Source organism: Amblyomma mixtum, chromosome 1 (assembly GCF_055824585.1).
Source record: "Amblyomma mixtum isolate Tamu chromosome 1, ASM5582458v1, whole genome shotgun sequence".
NCBI classification, from domain to species: Eukaryota; Metazoa; Arthropoda; class Arachnida; order Ixodida; family Ixodidae; genus Amblyomma; species Amblyomma mixtum.
In genome coordinates, this window is record NC_143012.1 from 305261282 (window position 1) to 305284191 (window position 22910).

The 22910-nt window shown below is 50.3% G+C and overlaps 1 protein-coding gene across 2 annotated transcripts in view; it reads right to left on the bottom strand.

Annotated features, from left to right (window-relative positions):
* Positions 1 to 22910, bottom strand: part of nej (CREB binding protein nejire) — a 53794-nt gene that overhangs the window by 14312 nt on the left and 16572 nt on the right. The window contains exons 6-21 of one of the 2 annotated variants that reach the window (XM_089566726.1): positions 22074 to 22241; positions 19772 to 20108; positions 19483 to 19521; positions 17255 to 17372; positions 15424 to 15709; positions 11477 to 11835; positions 10539 to 10622; positions 8688 to 9184; positions 7781 to 8112; positions 7180 to 7298; positions 6834 to 7004; positions 6515 to 6672; positions 6338 to 6418; positions 6146 to 6202; positions 3957 to 4034; positions 2922 to 2989 (exon numbers count right to left, since the gene is read on the bottom strand). In XM_089566726.1, coding sequence (XP_089422852.1) covers positions 2922 to 2989; positions 3957 to 4034; positions 6146 to 6202; positions 6338 to 6418; positions 6515 to 6672; positions 6834 to 7004; positions 7180 to 7298; positions 7781 to 8112; positions 8688 to 9184; positions 10539 to 10622; positions 11477 to 11835; positions 15424 to 15709; positions 17255 to 17372; positions 19483 to 19521; positions 19772 to 20108; positions 22074 to 22241 — 2952 coding nt within the window. The remainder of the gene's footprint in view (positions 1 to 2921; positions 2990 to 3956; positions 4035 to 6145; positions 6203 to 6337; positions 6419 to 6514; positions 6673 to 6833; positions 7005 to 7179; positions 7299 to 7780; positions 8113 to 8687; positions 9185 to 10538; positions 10623 to 11476; positions 11836 to 15423; positions 15710 to 17254; positions 17373 to 19482; positions 19522 to 19771; positions 20109 to 22073; positions 22242 to 22910) is intronic. The other variant, XM_089566727.1, reaches the window with a different exon arrangement.

Consider the following 22910-nt stretch of genomic DNA (forward strand, 5'->3'; position numbering starts at 1 on the left):
AGAGCAGGGCCTTATAAGACATAGCACTAGCCCCTGGACCAGCGCTCCTGTGCTCGTTGCCAAGAAGTCTGGAGGTTACCGACTTGCAGTGGACTACCGGCCACTGAACGCTCGCACCAAGATACCTGCCTACCCGATGCCTCGAACAGACTGGCTGCTGGCGCAATTGGGCCGCGCGAAGTGGTTCTCAAGCTTTGATCTCTCCCAGGGATTTTTCCAGATTCCTGTGTCGGACGCTGACATAGCAAAAACAGCCTTCATCTGCCATCAAGGTACATTCGAGTTCACAAGGATGCCCTTCGGGGTGGCAGGCGGCCCGGCAACTTTCCAGACCTTGATGGACCGAGTGCTTCAGGGAATCAATCATCACTTTGCTATGGCGTTCCTGGATGATGTTCTCGTCTACTCAGAGACACTTGAGAGTCACGCTGAACATGTGAGGGAAGTGCTTCAGCGCATTGACAGGGCTGGCCTTACGATTAACCCAGGCAAAATACAGGTTTGTCGTCAGTCGCTTAAGTTCTTGGGCCACATCACCTCTCCTGGGCAGTGCAGACCGGATGAAGAGAAAGTGCGCGCAGTGCTGCACTACCCAAGACCTGGCACAGTAAAACAGTTGCAGGCCTTCCTGGGACTTGCTGGTTATTACCGCAGTTTCATACCACACTTCTCACTGACAGCGCGTCCACTCACGGCCCTTTTGAAGAAAAATGAGCCATGGCGGTGGGAAGAGCACCAAGAGCAGGCTTTCACTGCACTCAAGCAGTCCTTGGCCGGGGACGTGGTTATAAGCCTCCCAGACCTGAATCGACCCTTTGTCGTTGAGACGGATGCAAGCGGCATTGGCATTGCGGCGGTGCTACTGCAGGCCAACTCTGAGGGACTGCAGCCTGTTTCCTTCATTAGCAGGGTCCTCACAGAGGCTGAAAGCCATTATACGGTCCAGGAGTGGGAATGCCTTGCAGTGGTGTGGGCAGTCGACAAATTCAGGCCATATCTTGAATTTACAGAGTTCGAGGTGCATTGTGATCATTCATCTCTATCCTGGATGTTTAGCACCGACCAAGCTTCACCTAGGGTCAAGCGTTGGGTTCTCCGGCTGCAGGGCTTCAATTGTCGAATCAAGCACAGGCGAGGACTGGCAAATATACCTGCAGATGCCTTGAGTAGAGCACCCCTCCAGTGTGAAGACCACCCAAGTGACGGCCTACATGAACGATTGTTTCCTATCGCTGCACCAGAACCCGAAGGAAAAATTACATTGGAACAAGTTGCAGCTGCCTTGGAGGAGGATACAACTCTCTTGAGTGACACAGTACAGCTCGTAAAAGAGCAGGCTCGCGATGGCCATCTCTCAAAACTGAAAACTGTTGTCCAGGGGGCCAGGCTCCCAAGTTCAGACCCGGATCACCGCCTTTTTCACGATCTGGCAGAAACTACAGAGCTGGAGCGGAGTGGACTGCTTGTTCAGCAAAGAGGCAACAATAAGGTACCATGGCTACCATCCCACCTCAGGCACCTTGCGTTGAAAATGGCGCACGACCACCCCACTGCAGCCCACGCCGGATTTTTCAAAACATTGAGGCGTGTTGCGGCACGGTTTGTCTGGCTGGGTATGCGAGCAGACATATCCAAGTATGTGCGGGGCTGTGGTGTATGTCAGCGCACAAAAGCTCGGCGCAGGAGGCCTGAGGGCCTGATGAACAGCCAGTGGGCAACAGCACCCATGGAGGAGCTTAGCGTAGACATCATAGGGCCCTTGCCATCTACACCCCGGGGACATAAATACTTGCTGGTGGTGATCGACAAGTTCACGAAATTCCCAGAACTGTTCCCTCTCCGAGCAGCCACCAGTGGAAAAATATTGCAGTGCATGGTGGAAATCTTCTGCCACCATGGCACACCTTTGGCCATCACCAGTGACAATGGCAAGCCCTTTGTTAGCACACTATGGCGAAATCTTTTAAAGCGCTGGGGGATTAAAGATCGGCATACAGTCCCATACCGACCGGCTGGCCAAATGGTTGAGCGTCACAATGGCACGATTAAGCAGTGCTTGCGGGCATACTGCACTAACCACAAAGATTGGGACCAACATATACCAGAGATTGGCCTCGCCATGCGTACTGCAGAGAGTGTTGTCACGGGATATACTCCGTCATTGCTTTGTTATGGCCGCGAGTTGCGTACTCCTTGGGAACCCAAGGGGGACAAAGAGGACACAGAGCCCCCGGAAGCAGCGCACCATGCCCTGGCTGCTGAACTCCGGCAGTGCCTTGGAGAAGCCCTCGGATATGCTCAGAAGCACCAAGCAGCTGCTTGGCGAACCCAGAAGTCAAGCTATGACCGTCATCGGCAGCCAACAACCATCAAGGAGGGTGATCTTGTGCTATTGGATACTCACACCTTGAGTGATGCGGCCAAAGGCGTTTCGGCCAAATTGGCACCACGGCGAGATGGACCTTACCGTGTGGTCAAGCGGGTGGGAGACAATGACTTCGTTCTGAGCGATCCTGCCACGGGACATCGCCGAACTATCGCCCACGCCGATCAGTTGGCCCTCTACCACGAACCAGTGCTTTTCTCCTCCGACCTGGCTTCACGATTCAAGGGGGGGGAGAGCTGTGAGGAGTGAGTGCCGGCATGTGTTTCGCGGATCTCGGAGGCCAGCGTGGATCGCGGGTCTCGGAGGCCGGGTGGAGAGCTGTGGTTTCGGAAGCAAGAACCAGAGGGCGCGCGCGGCAAGGGAGCCGGCGGGAGCCAGGGGACTGAGGGGGACGAGCGTGGGAGTGTGGAGAACGATGTGGTGTGGTGTGGATGGTGTAAATAAAGGGCTGTGAACTTGTACTACGTGCGAGTCCGTCGTCGAACGTGACAATACAATAACACTGCTGCTACACAAAACGATGGGGAACACTCACGCTTTGCGGTGAACTTGTTTTCCTTCCGTTTCTTCCCCTTTTGCTTCAGGCAGTTATCACAGGTAAAGCTGTAAAAAATCGGGAAGACAAAATATTAAATACATCGATATACCCGACGCCATTAGAAGTGTCCACTGGCCCATGGCTTTTCTTAGAGGAACCCCCAGCCTCCCCTGGGTTGGCAAAGTATAACATTGAATGGCTAGAATCCGCCACTGTGCACATCACAGCCAAGTCATGCAGTCCTGCACAGTGTGCAGCACTTGCAAGCAGCAAGTGAGAACCAAGGCTCCCATCCTTTGTTAAAGCTCCTCTGTGCCATCGCCATGCCATAAAAATGCACCCAGTGGGTAAAGGACCACATTCCAGCCTAACCCACCCTCTCACCAGCGCATGTGTTCAAGATATCTAGGCAGAGAGGGGATAATCCAGACAGAAGCAAACAGCAAAAAGCTAAACTTCGCACAATTTATTCACCACTCCTGCTCCACTCTGGGATGAGAAAAATTCGCTTGGTGGACACCAGCGCTAAGGCACCCCCAAAGTCTCCAAGGCGCTTTCAACCCTTTACACAAGATGTGGCGCTCTCTGGGGAATGATGAAAATTTGTTTTGGTTTGTTTTCAACCAGTGCAGCTGGAGGACGTGAGGCGTGCATGCACACAGCGGCCGTATGAAAAAGGCGGATTGACGAAGGAACGGCTAGGGGCCCCTTTTGGCACCTCCATCAATAATTACCCAAATCGATGCAACAGGCCGCATACTAATCAGGCAGCTCCGCTAGGAGAGAAGCGTTAACAGTGGTGCCATGTTCTGTCCCCTAGTGCTACAAGCTGCTCTCGCACTTTTTCCACTTCCTGTTCCCTCTTAGAAATTCACACTTATTCGAGCACCACAACCAGTTAGTCCCAGCACCGAGAACTTCAAATCTAGACTGCACAAGTCAAATAGCAAAACACAAAGCCATGCTCCTGCAACTGTGCTGCAGATGGGCAGCCCTGAAAACACACACATAAAAAGAGAGCGTCCCACTCACCCTTCAGGCCAGATGGCGTCGAAGTGCAGCACGCACACTTGGTGCAACTTGCGGCCGCAGTCAAGGCATTCCACAAACCTGCACACAACCACCACCTCATTGTAGTCTAACAATATTTCGCCTCCCTGACATCACATCACCCAAGGCACTCAGCCATACACTACTGACTAAACAAAATTATGTTCCCTACCCTTTCATAAGAAAGAATTAACTACCAAAACAAATTTTACTCAAATTCAAATCAAGCTTTCAGTCCACCGGTATAAAAGTCTACTATGGAGTGACTAAATGCCATATTTACTAGAATGTAGTTTTTTTTTTCACCTAAAATGGCAAGAGACAAGTAACAACTCAATATTATGCAGATGCAGACTATGCCATATTTAAGGGGGGATGTGGGGATCAGATCGCAAAAATCGCGAGAAAAGTCGATTTTTGAAAAATACGCTTTTTGGCATGTCCAACACTGTTCCTATGCTGTGCTGAAATATTTCACCCAAAGATAAACTTTAAGTGCTCCAAATAAATATATTTGTCGGCACCTACACATAGACAGTGTGTTCTAGCTTAGAACTTCCGGGCTTGCTTTCTCAAAAGTTTCTTTTGAGCTTAATACCTTGTTCGTGGAAAGCGTAGCACAGCAATGGGTGCATGGATTTTTACCCTGTTTGTTTTGTTGTGATCACTGAAATGTGGTCTGCGTCAAGACAGTCTCAGATTTACCATTTAGGCTCGCATGTTTTTATTACATGGTAATCAGAGCATTCCAAACATAAAAGAAGGTGCATATTGTGTCCTTTAAAAAAGAGCAGACAAATTTTCACTCGCATAATAGGCGCACCCCTAGTTAGGGCGCGAAAAATCATATTTTTTTTATTTCCGCGCATAATAGGCGCACCCCGAACTTGGCACTGTGATCAATACTGTATTTACACGATTGCAAGCCGACGCCTCGCCACCCCCCGCTTCCCAATCTTTATTTTAACAAAGTTTTTGCTGAACTGACTACTAGTCCCTACTAGTGCTGCTGCCGTCGCAGCTGCTGCGGATCCACAGCACGTACAACGACATCGCGTAGAACAGCCGCACACAGTTTTCAGGGATGCTCACTTTAAACGCCTGTTTGGAAAGCTTCATCTCCAGCCAGAAACGTTCCCGACTTAGGCCCACGAAAACCTCGGCGCTTGGAGTCGCGTACGAAAATTTAGGGACGCCGCAGTCGCAACTGCCGCACTTCTCGGCCACGTCGTATTTTCCGACCTGCCGCACGCTCGCCGCGTTCGAGAGCAAACTCCCAGCCGTGTAGCTGTTAAGGTGCTTGCCCGTCGAGCTAAAACATCAACGCTCCGCGGTAAAGCCATAAACCACGATAACTATCGCGCTACCGCAAATCCCGGCACTTGAAAGAAAAAAAAAAAAAAAAAACGAGCTGGAGATGCTGAGCGAAAGCCCGCGGCGGAGGAAAACGATGATGATGAGCTTGGCCTTGGGCGCCCTCCGTGGGCGGCGTCTGGAAGCTCCTGTGCGCGTGTGTGGCCTCCGCGATCAAGCGCCCGTTGTGCGCAGCCGGAGTCGATCGCGGAGGCCTCGGCGTGTGCATTCCGAAGGCTATTCCCGCGTGTGTCGTGGAAAGTTTCGGTGCGGCCCTTACACGGATCTTTTTTTTTTAACATTTTCTTCGCGAAAACGGGGTGCGGCCCGTACACGAGTGCGTTTACGCGGTGTGTTCAATTTTGCGAGTCGAAAAATTTCCAGAAATTTTACCCCGCGTAATAGGCGCACCCCGAACTTTGAGCCAGATTTTCTGGCAAAAAAGTGCGCCTATTATGCGAGTAAATACGGTAAATATTAAAAGCATTTACAGACCTGTAGCTCGTTTTTTTGTCATGCTAGGCTTTCCACAAGCAAGCAACATGGGGACAACATATAAACAACGATAAAAGGGAACCTACTGAAGCTGTCATTGTGAAACCTTATACCTGATTGTTTGATGCTGTTTTAAGCCAGTCTACCAAATTTCATCACTCTAAGTGGAAAAATAGAAAACTTGCTTCCGATCCCCTCATCCCAAAAGCATATTCCTGCATATCCCAGAAGCTACATTACACCATCATTTGCTTCAAAACAGTGACAACCAATCCATTTCAGTGCAGACATCTCTGGGGAAATACTTCATAAAGGGCACTCACGGCTCAAGCTCCAAGTGATCGTTCTTCATTTCCACGAACTGGTCCTTCCGAATTGTTCTGCAAAAGGAAGAACCCACACAAGTCAGAAACACCTCATGAAGTCCCAATTTTAAACTAATAAGCAGAGCAACAGACACAGGGGCAGGATACATACTTCATTCAACTAAGTACTGATTATCGAAATAAGCTTACGTCTGAGGCTGCGTGGGATCATCTCCAAGGGTAACGGAATCACCGGGAATTTCCGCAAAGCACTTTTGGCAGTAGGTGTACCTGCACGACAGCGCAAGTGTAGAAGCCATGTCAAAGACTGCCTAAAATGTCTCACAGATGGCACGAGACAGGGCGTACCGGTTCTTAGGTGCTTACCGGTTCTGGTAACTCCAGTACTTGGCATCGCGGGGGATGGTGCACAGCTGCTTGCCAAAGCAACAAAGAACTTGAGGCTGGTAGACATACTTGCGGCCACAACAGTAGCCTAATGACTGCATGACAGGGTCAATCTCCTGCTCAAATTCTTCAGACAGCTGCAAAGAACACATATAGCTAGTCAGACCAAATATTTTAGCTCGAAATGCTGTTCAGGCACACTAAGAGTATCTGTCCAGACTAGCTCATCACCCCCCCCCCCCCCCAACCACGCTCACTCACAAAGCTAACCACAGCCTCTGCAATGCTTTTGGCTTACTTTGGTGCAGTAGCGGTAGACACGTGACGTCTTGCGGTTGTAGAGCCAGGCATTCTCAAACATGAGCCAGACGTCATCCACATACTGCCAGGGATCCTGGTACTGGCCAGTGTCCAGTTTCCGTTTGATAGTAGACAAATCCATGGGATTTTTGACAATGTCAAAGTAGTCCTAAAAGGAGAAGGCAGAACTTTTTCATTCTCCGCCTCTTTTCTAAATGCAAAGGAGGTACCAGTGTGAAACAGTGGGAAGCATTTGACAGCAAGAGCAAGTAAAAATTGAACGCAAAGGAAGTTCCCTTTAATCAACCACCGAAATAGAGGCACAAGAGCTCAGCAGCACTCACGGGAATTTGAAGTAGCTGAGGGTCCACAGGTTGCCGAAATGGCAGGGAGTGAGGATCTTGTCTGTACAGTTTTTCTAACGTTGGCATCAAAGCTTGCCGTAGCTCATCTGGTTTGAATACTGGGGAGAAAAAAATATAACATATGCTATAAACAAATGCATGACGCCAACACACAGCACCACGCACCACCAAAACAACAGGGCCCCTCACAGGGACGGGCAGCTCGGTAAGTGAAACAAAACATGACCACAAAACATGACAATAGAAGTGGCTCCCATGAAGCCGGAGTTACCCATTGTGAACGTGCTCCACTGGGCAGAAACCTGAGAATATAATCAGCTTTGGAGCTTTTAACTCAGTTGCATCATAGCACTATTTGTGAGAGCACATAGCTCGCCACAATGAGAGGTGGCTTGATCATAAAAATCTTTCTCACCCACCGCCCTACTCACAACTATTCCCTCAGATGCGAGTGTAAGGCAAAATGAGGGCACTCATGAATTAGCCTACCAACCTACGACTTTTGTTTGTCTACAAACTGCAACCATTTGAGCATTGGAGCCGTAGTAAAAAGAGGAAATGAATTCTGCAGGGCTCGCACCTTTCTTGTTTGACCTAGGCTTTGGCGGTGAGCTAGCAGACGTGGATGCGGACGAGGAAGACTCTGCTGTGCTAACAGGCTCTGACTTGCCAGTCACAGGCTTGATGTCAGGCTTGGCTGCAGGAGTGGAAGCGTCCCCTCCACCCATGCTGCTGGCTGGAGTGGACACAGGCTCCTCCTTCACTGACAGGGGCTCCTCCTTGACTGGCCCGAACGAGGGAAGCCCATTCTCCCCAGGACCTTCCAACCGGTTTTCTCCTTTGCCTATGGACCGCAGGTCCGGCTTGCAGTCCACCTCCATCTTGCCTCCATCTTTCATTGATTTCGGTCCACTATAGAGAAGAGAAAACACGTCATGCGTCGGACACAACAAAGCTATACTTCTGAAGCATGGAATGCCGCTGATCACTGGTCACTGTAAGTACTGCTGACCTCCGCGATTTCATGAAACCTTCCAGTACCGATTCCACTTCGGGATGGCAGCCTTTCTTTGGGCCCACCAAGGCCATCCTCATTGCAGTGCAAGCGAAAAGCTCGATCATGAATACGACGAAATCCTCGATTCCAAGACAACCAAGGAGTTTCATACCTCATGCTTTTAAAACTCTCATCGACCTAGATTTGGATAAATACGGTACATGACCCTGGCCTGCTACTAGACATGGGGGAAAGGGGAAGGAAAGGGAGAGGTAAAGTGCAACTGGAAGGTGACCATGTTATAATAAAACAACCACAAGGTCTGCACATCCCTAGGCACCACAGTCACACTTATGATAAAAAAGTACCCTACAAGACCTTAAGGTACCTTTCGCAGGACTGCTCTACACAAAGCTTACAGAGAATACATGTTTCTGCCTAACAGCGCCATGCACAAAGAGTCTCAAGAGGTCTCAAGAACTGTGCTTACCCAGAGCTGCTATCAAAGTTCTCGATGGATTTCTTGCCCTGAGCAGGAGTCGCTGCTGCCGACCCTTCGGGAGTTGAGAGGGTGAGCGAAAGGTCGGGCTCAGGTCCCCGTGACGACTCCTCGGGATCCTCAGTGGCCAGGATCTGGTCAGGTAGCTGCTGCGAGGGAGGTGGGAGCGGGGCGGGCACGGGGGCCCCCAAGGGAGTTGGCGGCTGCGAGCCCCCGAGGCTCGAGGGCACCGACGAGGCTCGTGGCGGCTGTTGGCTGGGTGGGCCCTGAGGCTGGGGTGTCGAGGCTGGGCCCAGCAGCGACGGCTGCTGCATCAGGCCGCTGCCCGGTGGAGTCTGCTGGGGTGCCAACGGTTGCTGCTGCTGCTGCTGCTGCTGTGCTGGTTGCTGCTGCTGTTGCTGTTGTGGTGGCTGCTGTGGCTGCTGCAGGTGCCCTTGGGCCTGGCTCACTGGTGTCGAGTTCAGCTGCGACTGCAGCATCTGTGACATCTGTCGAGAGAAAGGAAGAGAGTTTGCAGTGAATCTTTTTCTTCATATACTAGTGCTGTGCCTGCCGCTGCTGCCCTCAGAGACGGTTCAAGGCCTGTCAAGTTGCTGTGAGCAACTTTTCCCCAAATTCCCCACAAACTGTACACTTATCGAAATAAAGGCAATTCAATTCAAACCCGCAGGCGCCAATTCAGTGCAGCACACTATTAGCCGAGTCTCCTTCAGCCCGGCACCCAGAGCAGCTTTGATTTTGGAAAACATAGCACAGCACAATATGGTGAGAATATTGTGGACAACAAACTGGCCGGCTACAAGAAACCTGAAAAGCTGAACCTAGGGCTCTTATTTTTCGCAGAACTGCGCGGTGGCAGCTACAGTCTCTTTCTGTGATGAAGATGTGGATACGGATATCAGCAAGAACATCAAAACAATGGAGAAGTCATTTATCTGAACTCTCTGAAAAGCTGGTTTGGTTTATGGTTTATGGGGTTTAACGTCCCAAAGCGACTAAGGCTATGAGAGACGCGCAGTGGAGGGCTCCGGAAATTTCGACCACCTGGGGTTCTTTTACGTGCACTGACATCGCACAGTACACGGGCCTCTAGAATTTCTCCTCCAAAGAAATTCCACCGCCGCGGCCGGGATCGAACCCGTGTCTTTCGGGTCAGCAGCCGAGCACCATAACCACTGAGCCACCGCGGCGGCTCTCTGAAAAGCTACAACCTCTCAAAAGTTCAGTTGATGAAATGTTTGCTCCCCCATCCGCTCAAGCAAGCTAGCTAGCTGGCGACGCATTCACTCTATGGAAACAGTCACAATACTGCCATCTTTCGATAGCGACATGAACAGAATCGCCAACCGATTTTTCAAACTCCAATAATTCACGACTTGCGCAATATTTCGGACCATCACACACCTCATAGGAACTCGCAATAGGTCAGGAGTTTCAGCCTTTTCAACAACAACTGCAAAAGACTTCTCACAACCCTCATGATAGTGTAGAGAAGAACGAAATACATGCCACGCCCAAAGAAACTAATTCACCTCTGTTTGCCAGCGCACACCGATGGATAATGCTCTTGCGTCACTGCAAGTGTTCACTTCAGCCAATACACACAAGCTGAACGGTGTTCGCTAACCATTTTTTTTTTTTTTTCCGTACTCTGTCCACACAAAATCAAATAGTTTCTAGTTACTTTGGCATTACAAAGAATGCTGCTTGACAAAGTTCATCCAAAATAGGAGCCTACTATACATCCTCATGGGACACTGAAAATATGTCACTTTCACAATATTTCCTAAGCCACACACCCCATTCCATGAACGCATCAAAAGCAAGCACAAAGGAGGTTACCTGTGCAGATGCAGCAGAGTTTGCGGCACCACCCAGTTGCACTTGACTTGTTTGGTTCATCAGCTGCTGGGCTTGCTGCTGTATCTGCAGAACAGAGGGAGAACACCCGAAACTAGAACCGAGGGCTTTTGGGTGACTCCAGTGCTAAGCTGAAACCCCAAGATACAACTAGGATTAATTCGACTAGCTGAACGTGCCGCCTGGGTCCCAAGACTCCAGGCCACCTTCTAGGCAGATATCCTTATCCGTTGGAAAATAAAGTTCCCCACCACCAATAACATGACATTTTTCAGCCTGAGTGAACTTCATGTGGCCTCGGCATCATTTAAGGGGCAATAGTTGAGAAATTCACGAGACATAGTCAAGCATGGCAAAAACCCTATGCAGTGCCACCACGCCTCCATTTCTTGCCGCCCCTTCCCTGTGCTTTGTGGCTGCTGTGCTGCGAACATTAACTCTTTTCTTCCCTTCCCTACTGCTCACTACATTTTTACTGTCTTTCCTTCCTCAGCAACCCGTGCGCGCCTTCTTTCTATGTTCATAGCCAGCTTTACTTTTTTTTTTTCCCGTGCGCACCGCATGCTTCACCTCACGACCCCAATGTTTTCAATTAGTTGACTTCTCTTCGCAGCTCTCGAGCTTGGCAGTGAAGGCATCCAAAAAAAAAAAAAGCGGTTTTATTTTTTTTTACTACTCATTTGCTTCAGAATGTTGGCCTTGCAATTTTTAACTTCGTGCCTGCCACAATGTCATCATTCCGCAGAAAGTACGTCACGATGGCCAGACACTCTTTACTATAGCTGTTTCTTTTAAGAAATCTTTACCCGGAAAAAAAAAAAAGGACAGCAGTCTTACTTGACTGTATCCGAGTTTACTATAGCAGGGGTCTGCTGTACTGCTAAGTCACGCATGCACAAAGGAAACCCCATAGTCCTCACCAGGTGTCTCTTCATCGCCTCAAACTGCTGTGCTTGTGGGAATTGACTGTTCAGGGCACCCATGCCCCCATCCAGAGATCCTGTCAGGGCATTGCCCCCGCCAGAGACACTCCCGAAATTTGGTGGTGCTGCACCCTGCTGCTGCGGCGGCTGCTGCTGCGGCTGCTGTGGTTGCTGCAGAGGTCCCCCAAACCCAGCGGGTGCACCGGGGGGAGCCCCTAAGGAGTTGGGTGGGAAAGGCCCAGGCACGGTGATGTTGGGGGGTGCCATGCGCTGAGGTGCACCCAAGGCACCAGCGCCCCCCGCCAGGTGCGAAGGTGCTCCCGACTGCATCTGAGAGTTGACGGTGGCGCCCAACCCTGCAGGAACAGAGGAGCACGCCACACGGTGAGGCAGCGCACGTGAAGCACCCAGCACCAGCAACAAAGCCACGAGTGCCTCGAGGACCAAACTGTTGTTGGTTTTTCAGGCAACTCAAGCAATTTTATGAACATTAGGCACAAGCAGCAGACCATCATGAGCTTCACTGCGACAGCACTGTGCAAAAAGCACATCAGTCAAAAGCAACATATCGCATGTGTAGTGTGCTAACTGTGACAGGTTCCGCTACCGCCATGCGCCGACACTGCGCTGCGCCTGACGACGACGAAGTTATGCGCAGACACTACGCTGCGCCTGACGACGACGAAGTTCCCCCGCTCTCTTGGTGCTGGCTACGCCCGTCTACGCTGCCAGACTCTGCACAGCGGTTCGGTCTCTTGAGGACGCCTAATAAACGCACCCCTACAATTGGTGGAGGTGCGGGGTTCGTCCCCTACCAACCTGTAACTCCGGAGCCGTACGCTGCCGCCTGTGTCAACCATGCCAAATGAGACTGCCCCAACACCGGCGGCCAGTTCAACCACCGTCATTTGTTCTGGCGCCATCCGGCAGCGTGATCCTGCCCTCTTCAGTGGCACTGCCGACCAAGATGTTGACGACTGGTTGTCATCGTATGAGTGAGTGAGCAGCTACAACAAATGGGATGACACTATCAAGCTGAGTAACGTCATCTTTTATCTCACGGACGTGGCGAACCTCTGGTTTCGAAACCATGAGGCGGACCTACCCACTTGGCCCGTATTTAAGAAGAGTTTTGCCGAAGTATTCGGCCGCCCTGCGGTGCGCAAGCTCCGTGCCGAACAGCGCTTACGGGACCGCGCTCAACACACCGACGAGACCTTCACAAGTTACATTGAGGACATCGTTGACCTCTGTAAACGTGTCAACGCCGCCATGCCAGAAGCGGACAAGATCCACCACATCCTCAAAGGCATCGCTGACGACGCATTTCAGATGCTCCTCGCGAAAAATCCTACCACCGTCAGTGAGGTTATTAAGCTTTGCCAGAGCTACGACGAGCTCCGCAAGCAGCGCGCTTCCACACGGCGTGCCGGTGTCTGCGACGAGGCCCTCTCTACACTGGCCCTGGGCGGTACTTCTCCTGAGGACTCCCCTCTTCTCAACCAAATCAAAGCCTTCGTTCGTGAAGAGGTCGCTCGCCAGCTGTCCCTCATATCACATTTTCAAGACCCCGCCCGCCAAGTTCCTGACTCGACCCCGTCTTTGGCTCCTACCCGTACGATGCCGAACTATCTTCGCCGAGAAGTCCACCTGGTCCCCCCTTTGTTTCCCCCGATCACCAAATTTACACCACTCGCCGATCGCCTTCCCCTCGACGCCGTTCCCCTTCTCCGATGCTGCGACGTTCTAGCTCCGTGCTTGAGGGAAACTAACAGCCGCAGTTCCGGGGGCAAGAACTGCGCTTGTTTCGAACTCCTCAAGTCCTCCGTGTCGTCCCGCTAATGTAATCGTAGTGTTCGTGGAAGGTGCCAAGGTTCTCGTCCTCGTCGACACGGGCGCTGCAGTATCTGTTATAAGTGAAGCTCTCTGCCGCCGACTCCGCAAAGTGACTACCCCACTTTCTGACTTTTCGCTTCGCACCGCCTCATCACAGCGCATTCATCCCTCAGCCGCATGTACGGCCCGTGTCCTCATTCAAGATGTTTTGTACACGATCGAGTTTATTGTGCTGTCTCACTGCTCACACGACATCATCCTGGGATGTGACTTCCTTTCGACCCATCGTGCCGTTATTGACTGCGCTCGAGCTGAAATCGCCTTTTCTCCGCTGTGTGACGCTCCCTTTTGCGACGTACCTACGCAGTCTGCCAAACTTGTGGTCGCGACTGATACCGACATTCCTCCGTTTTCTGCTGTCCTCGTACCCCTCTCCTGTGCCGGCGTCACTCATTCAACTGTTTTCTTCACGCCTTCCGAAACCGCTTCCCGCCATCCCTGCCTCCTGCTTCCCTTTGCTGTTCTGACGATCGACCATGGACAAAGTGCAATTTACGTCTCGAACCCATCTTCGTGCCCGTCAGCAGTGCTCCGAGGTGAATGCCTCGGGCGTATTGAAGAACTTGATTCCTGCCTTCCCTACCCTATTCTTGATACCACCGCTTCCTTCGATGTCGATGTGCTCAGCTCCTGTGATGTTAAGAATGATCCACCGCCCTCCGACGTCTTCCACCGTGCCATTGACGCTGACCTTCCACCCGCGCTATGTGATCAACTCGTCGCCCTCCTCCAGCGCTTCAGGTCTTCTTTTGATCTTCCTCAGACCGCCTTGTGCAGTCTCGTCAGACTCGCCACTTTGTGCGATCTTGCCCATCCTGTCAACGGCGTAAATGTCCGCCTCACACCTCGCCTGCTCCACTGCAGCCGTTACCCTGCCCTGCCCGCCCGTTTGACCGCGTTGGCATAGACCTCTACGGCCCCCTCCCTCCCACTCCCGCTGATCACCGCTGGATTATCGTGGCCGTGGATCATCTCACACGTTATGCTGAAACGTCTCCATTACCATCTGCCTCCGCCCGCGACGTGGCTTCCTTTCTTCTAAAGAACCTGATTCTTCGCCATGGTGCTCCTCAAGAACTGCTCAGCGACCGTGGACGCGTATTCCTGTCTGACGCTCTTGAGGCCCTCCTCAAGGAATGCCGCATTATTCATCGAACCGCTTCGTTTTACCACCCTCAGACCAACGGCCTGACCGAGCGTTTCACCCGAACCCTCAGTGACATGCTGTCCATGTACGTCGACGCCAACCACTCCAACTGGGACCAAGTTCTTCCCTTCGTCACCTACGCATATAACACTGCGACACAAACCACCACTGGATTCTCTCCCTTCTTTCTTCTGTACGGCCGCGAGCCCCCCTGCACGATGGATACTCTTCTTCGCTACCGGCCCGACATTTCAGAGTCCACGCCACTGTCCGACGCTGCCAGGTACGCCGAAGAATGCCGCCAGCTTGCTCGCTCGTTTACCACGCAGACCCAGTGGCAGCAAAAACATGACCGCGACACTTCCGCGGCCTCTACCTCCTACCCTGCCGACTCCCTTGTGTGGCTCTGGGTGCCTCCCACAACTCCCGGCCTTTCGCGGAAACTGCTGCATCGGTATCATGGTCCCTACCGGGTTCTCAAGCAAACATCTCCGGTCAATTATATTGTTGAGCCTGTTGCACCCGCTGCGGACTTGCGTCGCCGTGGCCGCGAAACCGTCCACGTCGACCGACTGAAGCCGTACTACGACCCCTCTGTTCTTCCTTCCCCTTAAGACGCCAGGATGGCTCCTTTTCACCCGGGGGAAACTGTAGTGTGCTAACTGTGACAGGTTCCGCTACCGCCATGCGCCGACACTGCGCTGCGCCTGACGACGACGAAGTTATGCGCCGACACTACGCTGCGCCTGACGACGACGAAGTTCCCCCGCTCTCTTGGTGCTGGCTACGCCCGTCTACGCTGCCAGACTCTGCACAGCGGTTCGGTCTCTCGAGGACGCCTAATAAACGCACCCCTACACATGCAACAATACTGGGAGCCTCTCTGTACTCCACCACTAACCAGGTGCTGGCCCTCTGCCAGGCACAGTTGCTCCAGGAGCCAGTGTGTTGGGTGGGACTCCCATGGGAGGGGTGCCAGCATGTATCTGCTGCTGCTGCTGCTGTTGTTGCTGTTGCTGCTGCTGCTGTTGCTGCTGCTGTTGCTGCTGCTGTTGTTGTTGTTGCTGTTGTTGTTGCTGCTGCTGTTGCTGGAGAAGCTGCAACTGCTCCTTGCTTTTGCGTCGCTTGTCTTCCAGCTCCTTTTGAATCTTGTATATTTTCTCCGCCAAAAGATGATAATACTCCTCCTGCATAAAAAAAAAATTAGCACACAGTTCATTACGCCTGCTCATGCCTGTGCCTAATGGCATTTCTAAAAGGCATACCATATTTACTCTAATGTAACGCGAGGGGAGACTTTACATGCTGCCCAGTGGGGGAAAATAAAACCATGAATGTAAAGCGACATCAACAGATCCAAAAACAAAAAACTGACAAACAATTACGACAGTCGATAACGCGTAATTTGAGTGCAGCTCTACATACGCCGCCTGCCACACTTGCAGGCGGCCAGCGTAATTTAAAGGTGCACTGAAGAGGATTCTGAACTTGTCTTTTTGCCGCAGAAACTCGATCTACACGTTCCTAGCATTCTTAGAAACTGCAACTTATTGCCCTGTATGGCCGATTTCCCTAATTAAATCGAATTAACGTCCGGCTCCCGCCCTTTTTTTTTTTAATTCTGCCTCGTACGATGGGCGGAGTCGACCAACGCGTGAAGTTCCTTTCAGCCAGCTCCGTGGAGGCTTTGCTTTCACTTTATTTTGTTTTTAGGTTTCCATGAATAAATAGTTTCATTCGCAGATAATATAGCTGCAAAATAAGCCCGCAGAAATAAAAATACGCGCGGACTATTTGCTACTACGGACTACTACGTATTACTCCGCCGATGGCAGAGCGGCAAGCTGCCACGGGACTGGGTGAAAGACACTCCACGCGTTGGTCGACTCCGCCCACCGTACGAGGCAGAATTAAAAAAAAAGGGCGGGAGCCGGCTGTTAATTCGATTTAATTTGAGAAATCGGCCATACAGGGCAATAAGTCGCAGTTTCTAAGAATTCTAGGAACGTGTAGATCGAGTTCCCGCGGCAAAAATACAAGTTCAGAATCCTCTTCAGTGCACCTTTAACTTGGCAGTATTAAAAAAATACTAGAAAAAATTGACTGGCGGTTTATCATTGCTAACCGCAAAAAAAAAAAAACTTTTTTTTTGCAGGTGGACACCACCGCCACAATTAAACCTGGATGTAACAAACCTCCACACAGCAAATTCCTCGATATTACAAAGTTTCTCAATTCCCCAATGCCGCCCTATTTGAAACACATGTATTTGAGACATCCATGTAACGCAGGTGTTCAATTCAATTTCAATTTATTTTGAATTTATTTTACAGGAAACGCGGCAGTAGACCTTGATATAACGAATTGGCTACGCAATCTATCTGTTAGCTAGTGCTGAGTTAATCGAAATTTGTAGAATCACAGGGAAGTTTCACGATGTCAAAGGATGAACTGGCATGGGAGGAACGCCGATCGCAAAGAGCGACTGCAGTTGACACAAAGCGCCGTGCTGCAGCATTGTCAACGCATCTCCAGCGCTTTTTGGAACATCATACCGTATAGCATTACAACAGTTCATGCTTCAATGCAGCGAAAAATAATAGTGCATAGCAAAAAAAGAAACGATGCCAACAGTGTGCAACTATGCATCTCTTAAAACATTCTCAAGGAGGTATGGCCCAGCTTTGCGAGCAGAATTTGCACTTTTGAAAAAGAGTGGACAAAACACGCACCCTGCTGTTGGCCATCTCATACATGTCTCCCTCGACCATCTTGGCATATGCGACTAGTTTGTTCATCCTCCGGTCCTGCAACGTTGCTGGCTCGGGGGTGGGAAAAATGGCTTGCACTCTGAGGGGAGAGAACCAAAGAGAACAAAGGCATCGAAAGCATAAGGCAAAGCCCTCAACGTCACACTCTCAGCATGAACAATGTGGCTAGGAAATCAGATGTTTCAATCCCACCGTTCTCTTAGCGCTTTAACTCTTTCCTTACCACGGGAAAAACGACCATTTTTCACATGTCTCAGACAAAATTTTTTTTTAGAAAAAGTGTGATAGATAAAATTATATAAAATGCATAACAATAATTCAGATAGAATGCGCTTTATAATGAAATTTATTTGAACACATATTCTGCTTGAAATGCTGTGAAAAAAAATCAGTAAACACAACAAAAAGTAAAAAAGAAGAAAAGTTTTGTGTTTATATGACAATAACTTTCCAAACACTTGTACTAAAAAATTCTAGAAATTACAAAACAATTCAAATTCTTTCTAAAACATGGCATTAAAGTTTGAAAATTATAACTTGAATAGTTTTCGAGCTAGAATTTTTTTTCTTCATGCCTCTTGAAAAGGCTCGTTTGAGAGTGCCCTTTATATGATTTTTACAGTCCAACAAAAAAAAATTGGAAGTGTAATGTTATGCGCCAAACGAAAGCTTGGTAAGCGTGGTTTAAAAAGTACAAATCAAAACTTATTTAATTTACGTCAAAAATTCAAAAAAAATATAAAACACAACAAGTATAGGTGTGATATTGCGATATATAGTATGCGATAACTATAGCTGCGATGTAGCTGCAGAATCGAAATCCGACGTTACAACAACTTCGTCCGAGTCACTGCTGCTCGGAGGATCTTGAAAATCAGCTGCAGAGGCTGGAGAATCACGTGCAGCGGGACTCTTCCGAGCGCGCGAAGCGCCCGACCTCGACACGACGCCATCCTCACCGCGTATTATGTCGCAATAAGCCTATGCTCCAAGGGTACTTCAAAAATGCACGACTGGCGGGGAAATTACGAACTAGGCCGAAAATGGAACTAACCGTCTGAACAACAAACCAGATGCGCCCGCACAAGCGGACAGGAAAAAGAAAGCGAAACTATCAGGCGAATGCTCCGGGATCGGTTTGCGCAGTTACAGCGTCTGAACCAAAATCCGACAATGCAACATTGTCACCAGAGACTCTACCACTCGTAGAATAGATAATAATTGCAGTCAACGCAGTAGAATTGCGCGCAGCAAGATTTTTCCGAGCGCGCGCCGTCTGCGCGCCTGACGCCATGCACGGAGCGTCCGCGCCGTACCCTCCGCTTCAAGGGTGTTTCAAAAATTTGCGCGTCTTGGGAAAATTGCTCTCTACGCAGAAACCGAAACTGTAGTCTCTGGAGAACAACTTAGATGGCGCCACATCACCGTAACCGCTACAATGAAGAGCTTCGGTTCGCACAAACAGACCGGAACGAGGAATCTGAACGCACAGGCGAGCGTTCTGGGCTCTCGTTGCCCAGTTTGGGCTTCGAAACAATACCTGACGATACAGCATTGTCGTCAGAGTCCGTGCTAATCGATACATCAAAAATATGTGGTGCAAACGCAGCGGAATTGAGTGGAACAGGGTTTTTTCGAGCGAGCGCCATTCCCGATGATGACGGCTTGTTCGGAGCGCCCGACGCCGCACACCCAACTTCAAGCACGTCTCAAAAATTGCCGCTTTATGGCAAAAATATAAACTAAACAGGAAGTTGAAGTTTAATGTGTGAACAACAAACCGAATGACTCAGCAAGTCCGTAGCGGCCGCGGTCGCGCTGCCGTAGCGCTTCGAATTTTTCTATCACCGGTGATCGAAGCACAGTGGCGTGGTAACGAAAGAGTTAAGAAGGGCTTTTTGTTGCCTAATGACATAGCACAACAATGCTGCCCCATAAGCTTGAATAAATACACAAGAAAAAAAAAGGTAGGATTTTAAAGTAGTTAAACCGAGTAGGACATGCGAAGGCACTTGATGCAACATCGTCTCAAAGGCAAACCGCATGCAAGATCTTTTCGCTGGCCACTATCAGCAGCCGCGCGCGGGGAGTGGGGGGAGGGGGGTTCCACGCGTTGACAGAGCAGGTGTGCAAGGCCTCTACACCACTGGCACTCTGTCAAAGGTTGAAAGTTGAGGCTTCACACATACCTCGGGCTTTTCGGCTTTTCTAGTAGTACTCTGTTCGCGCTAAAAACAAAAAAAGAAGACCCACGGCATGAAAAATCTGCGCACCCATTTCTGTGTAAAACAACCCAAGCAGCGAATTAAAAATTACCACTAATCTTTGCTGCATACCTCTTTAATCATCTGTTACCCCTTATCTCTCCAATACTATATCCTGGATAAAACACCAAGTCCAACGTGCTACAATAGCTGCACTAAATAAGAAGCATGCATATATCTCAGAGAGAGAAGAAAAGGACCCAGGCCTGCTCACATTTTGAGCACCAGGTGATGCCTGAGGTCCCGGGTGACTGACTGGTGCCAGTCCTTGGTGGCGCCTGCCGCTGGCTGCACGAGGGACACACCACCCGGGGGAGCCACCTGGTTTGGGGGAACTATGGACACGGCCCCAGGGCCGCCTTGCTGCTGCTGCTGCTGCTGCTGTTGCTGCTGCTGTTGTTGTTGTTGCTGCTGTTGCTGCTGCTGCTGTTGTTGCTGCTGCTGCTGTTGTTGCTGCTGCTGCTGCTGCTGCTGAACAACCTTCATCAGCTTCGCAGCAGCCAACGCTGCTGGCGATGTGGGAGCGCCAACAAACGGTGACTGGGGCCCGCCTATATAACAGAAAAAAAAAGAATGGTATGAGCACACCTTTTTCAACAAACATATCGGAGCAACATTTGAGAGCCCCAGACGACTCGTTACAAAGGAAATGGCTACCTCAAGCATACTGCATCTAATAAACTGGCTCTGCTGTCAGCCACAGGCAATGCCCTGAATATTTTATGCTGGAGACACAAGGCAAAAACAGAGAGCATCTCCCAACAACACCGAACATCCATGCGGCAGCACACCACCCATGTGGGATAAAACGAGCGCTCCCAACAGCCTCCCCACAGGTAGTGGCCTAGTCCGAGTCGCCACTCCACATGGTGGCACCACAAACCGTATTTACCCAATTCCAACGCGCACCTTTTTTCGGAGAAAATACGTCTCAAAATCGCATGCACGTTGGATTCAAGTGCAAACCGAAACTGCACCATAGCTGCCCATCGTCATCGCCATTATACGATGTGGGAGCTCACTAACTGCCGGCAAACATGGGAGCACGTTTGCTCGTCGTTTTGTGCGTCGCAGGAGCCGTTTTCAACTGGTGTGGCGCTTGTCATTGGTCGCGTGCTCAGCGACCGCGGACCACGTTCACGGCGACGGTATCCCGTGCACTGCCGCGGGCGGACGCCTCATCACTGCCGTTGCACGATCGAGATACGCGGCTCGAAGATTATGTTGATGAAACAACGGTTGTCGGAAACGCGTTGTTTCGGCGGTAAAGTTCCAAAAACGATGAGACTCCTTTCTGTTTTGCGGCCGATTCTCTGACAGAGATTACATCGTCCGCAGGCGGGGCACGCCGCGCCGCTGACGAGGTCGTGCATCATGCCGATCTCACAGATAACAGCGCTTCCGCGCTCGTTTTTACGCTTGTTTTGGCAGTCAAAGATCTTTATCTTTCGCTCAGATGCACTGACGAAGTCATGGATGCTCCGCAAGAAGCTTGAAGGATCCAAATGGTGCACCGCCGTTGCCGCAGTTACGCCTAGCAGCAGACGAACCTCCCGTAACCGGAGCTCTTCGCTTGCGCTTGGGCGTCTTCCTTTATACTGATGCTTTGTCAGGAACTTGCGTGAACGAAAATCTCGTTTCTCAGTCACATCCATAGTGGAGAAAGGAGAAAAATCCGGGCAGAAGCGTTGGTTCACGTCTCGGTGGCGGCAGAACGAAGAAAGAGCGTCTGCGCCCGACCATGCGGTGGAATGCTCGTAGCAAAATGGAAGGGCTCCGATCGTACCATGTGATCTGAAGGGCCAGTCACGACGCTCGACTCGGGCGGCAAACAATCTTTTTTTTTTCGTATTTTTATCAAGAATGCGCCGCTGCCGAAGTGGCTTCTCGTAGAAGATGGGTAGGCCTACTTCCCCGCGAATATTCAAGAGCGGGCGACGCCGTGGAGAGAAATGCTGCGTTCCCGAAATTCGGTCAAATTCGCACTTTCGCGAGCCACCGCGAGTGCTTTAATTGCATTTTTTACTAACTTCCCATTGATTATCGACTTTGATTTTTTTTACACATAAAAGAAGAGGCTTGGGGGAATACAAAACGCAAGAAAATACAAAATCGACTTTATCAAAAAAAAAATCGCGGTTTTTTCACCCGCATCTCTCCTTAAAATATAAAAACGGTTGCAAATTATTTTCATTCATGGAAGTCACATGCATGTTAGAAGCGGGGCTTGTTGTTTTTTTTTTTTCATTACCAATATCGGGTGCGTGTTAAAATCGAGGCTTGAAATCTTTTTTTTTTTTTTTTGGTGCCGTAAATTGGGTGCGCGTTGGAATCGGGGGCGCGTTGGAATTGGGTAAATACGGTATTGCAACAAAGGTGCACTGGCACTCCCGGAGCTCCGGGATGCCCGGCCTAGAGACTGTACACTCAAGGCATGATTCCAAAATAAATGTGGCTACAGAGCAACGCCCTGCAGAGGAGCACCAAGTGCAGAAGCCCCACATCTGATGCCTCACCTTGAGTGGCGGGTCCCAGGGGAGGCCTCTGTGGTGCCTGAGCTGTCAGAGAGGAGACTGCAGCTGGAGGAGCACCCTGGGGTGGGGCCACTGAGTTGGGACTGGGCCCAGAGAGAAGATCCTGCGGGGCACAGTGGCTGGGCCCCGGCGGCACCTGCAGGTCGTTCACTGGACAGGGAAGAAGAGGCCCACCATGAGCCTCCCACAGTTCTCCGCTTTCCCACAGCAACATTCTCAGTGAGAGATTGACCCCACAAAATCGTTGCCCCTTTTAACTTCCCATCATTCACATACGCCAGCTGTTTTTGCTAGCCGCCACAAAATCTCAAGTAAAATTTTTCGTATTTGATACTAGACTTGCATTGCAGCTAGTGCCATTATCCAATCTATACTCGGCTCAAACTTGGATTTCACTAATCATGCACCATTCCTGAAGTGCAGCTCAGTATGCTGGCCACAACTTTAGCCTGCAACAAGCGTGCGGCTGCGAATGATGCCATTAAATTAAAGAAGGCTGTGCACGTCACAACTCTCAAGGCACTCGTATCTGCATGGCCCTGTCACTCAGTCAGGCTTCCTTCCGGTCCACAAAAGGATTCCAGGACAATGCACAAGTGCACTTTGCCGATGCTATGCATTTTGAATGGTCATATTTTAAAATACACAAAAACACCACCTGGGCGGCACAAATATAATTATGTGCGAATAGTGAAATCTACCTACAACCAAATTCGAGTAGAGCAGAGCCAAACAGTATTGTATCAAGTTAAATGTTGAATATTGACTAACAATTGCTAATAAAAAAAAAGACAAAAAAGATGACTGTGCTCCAAAAGA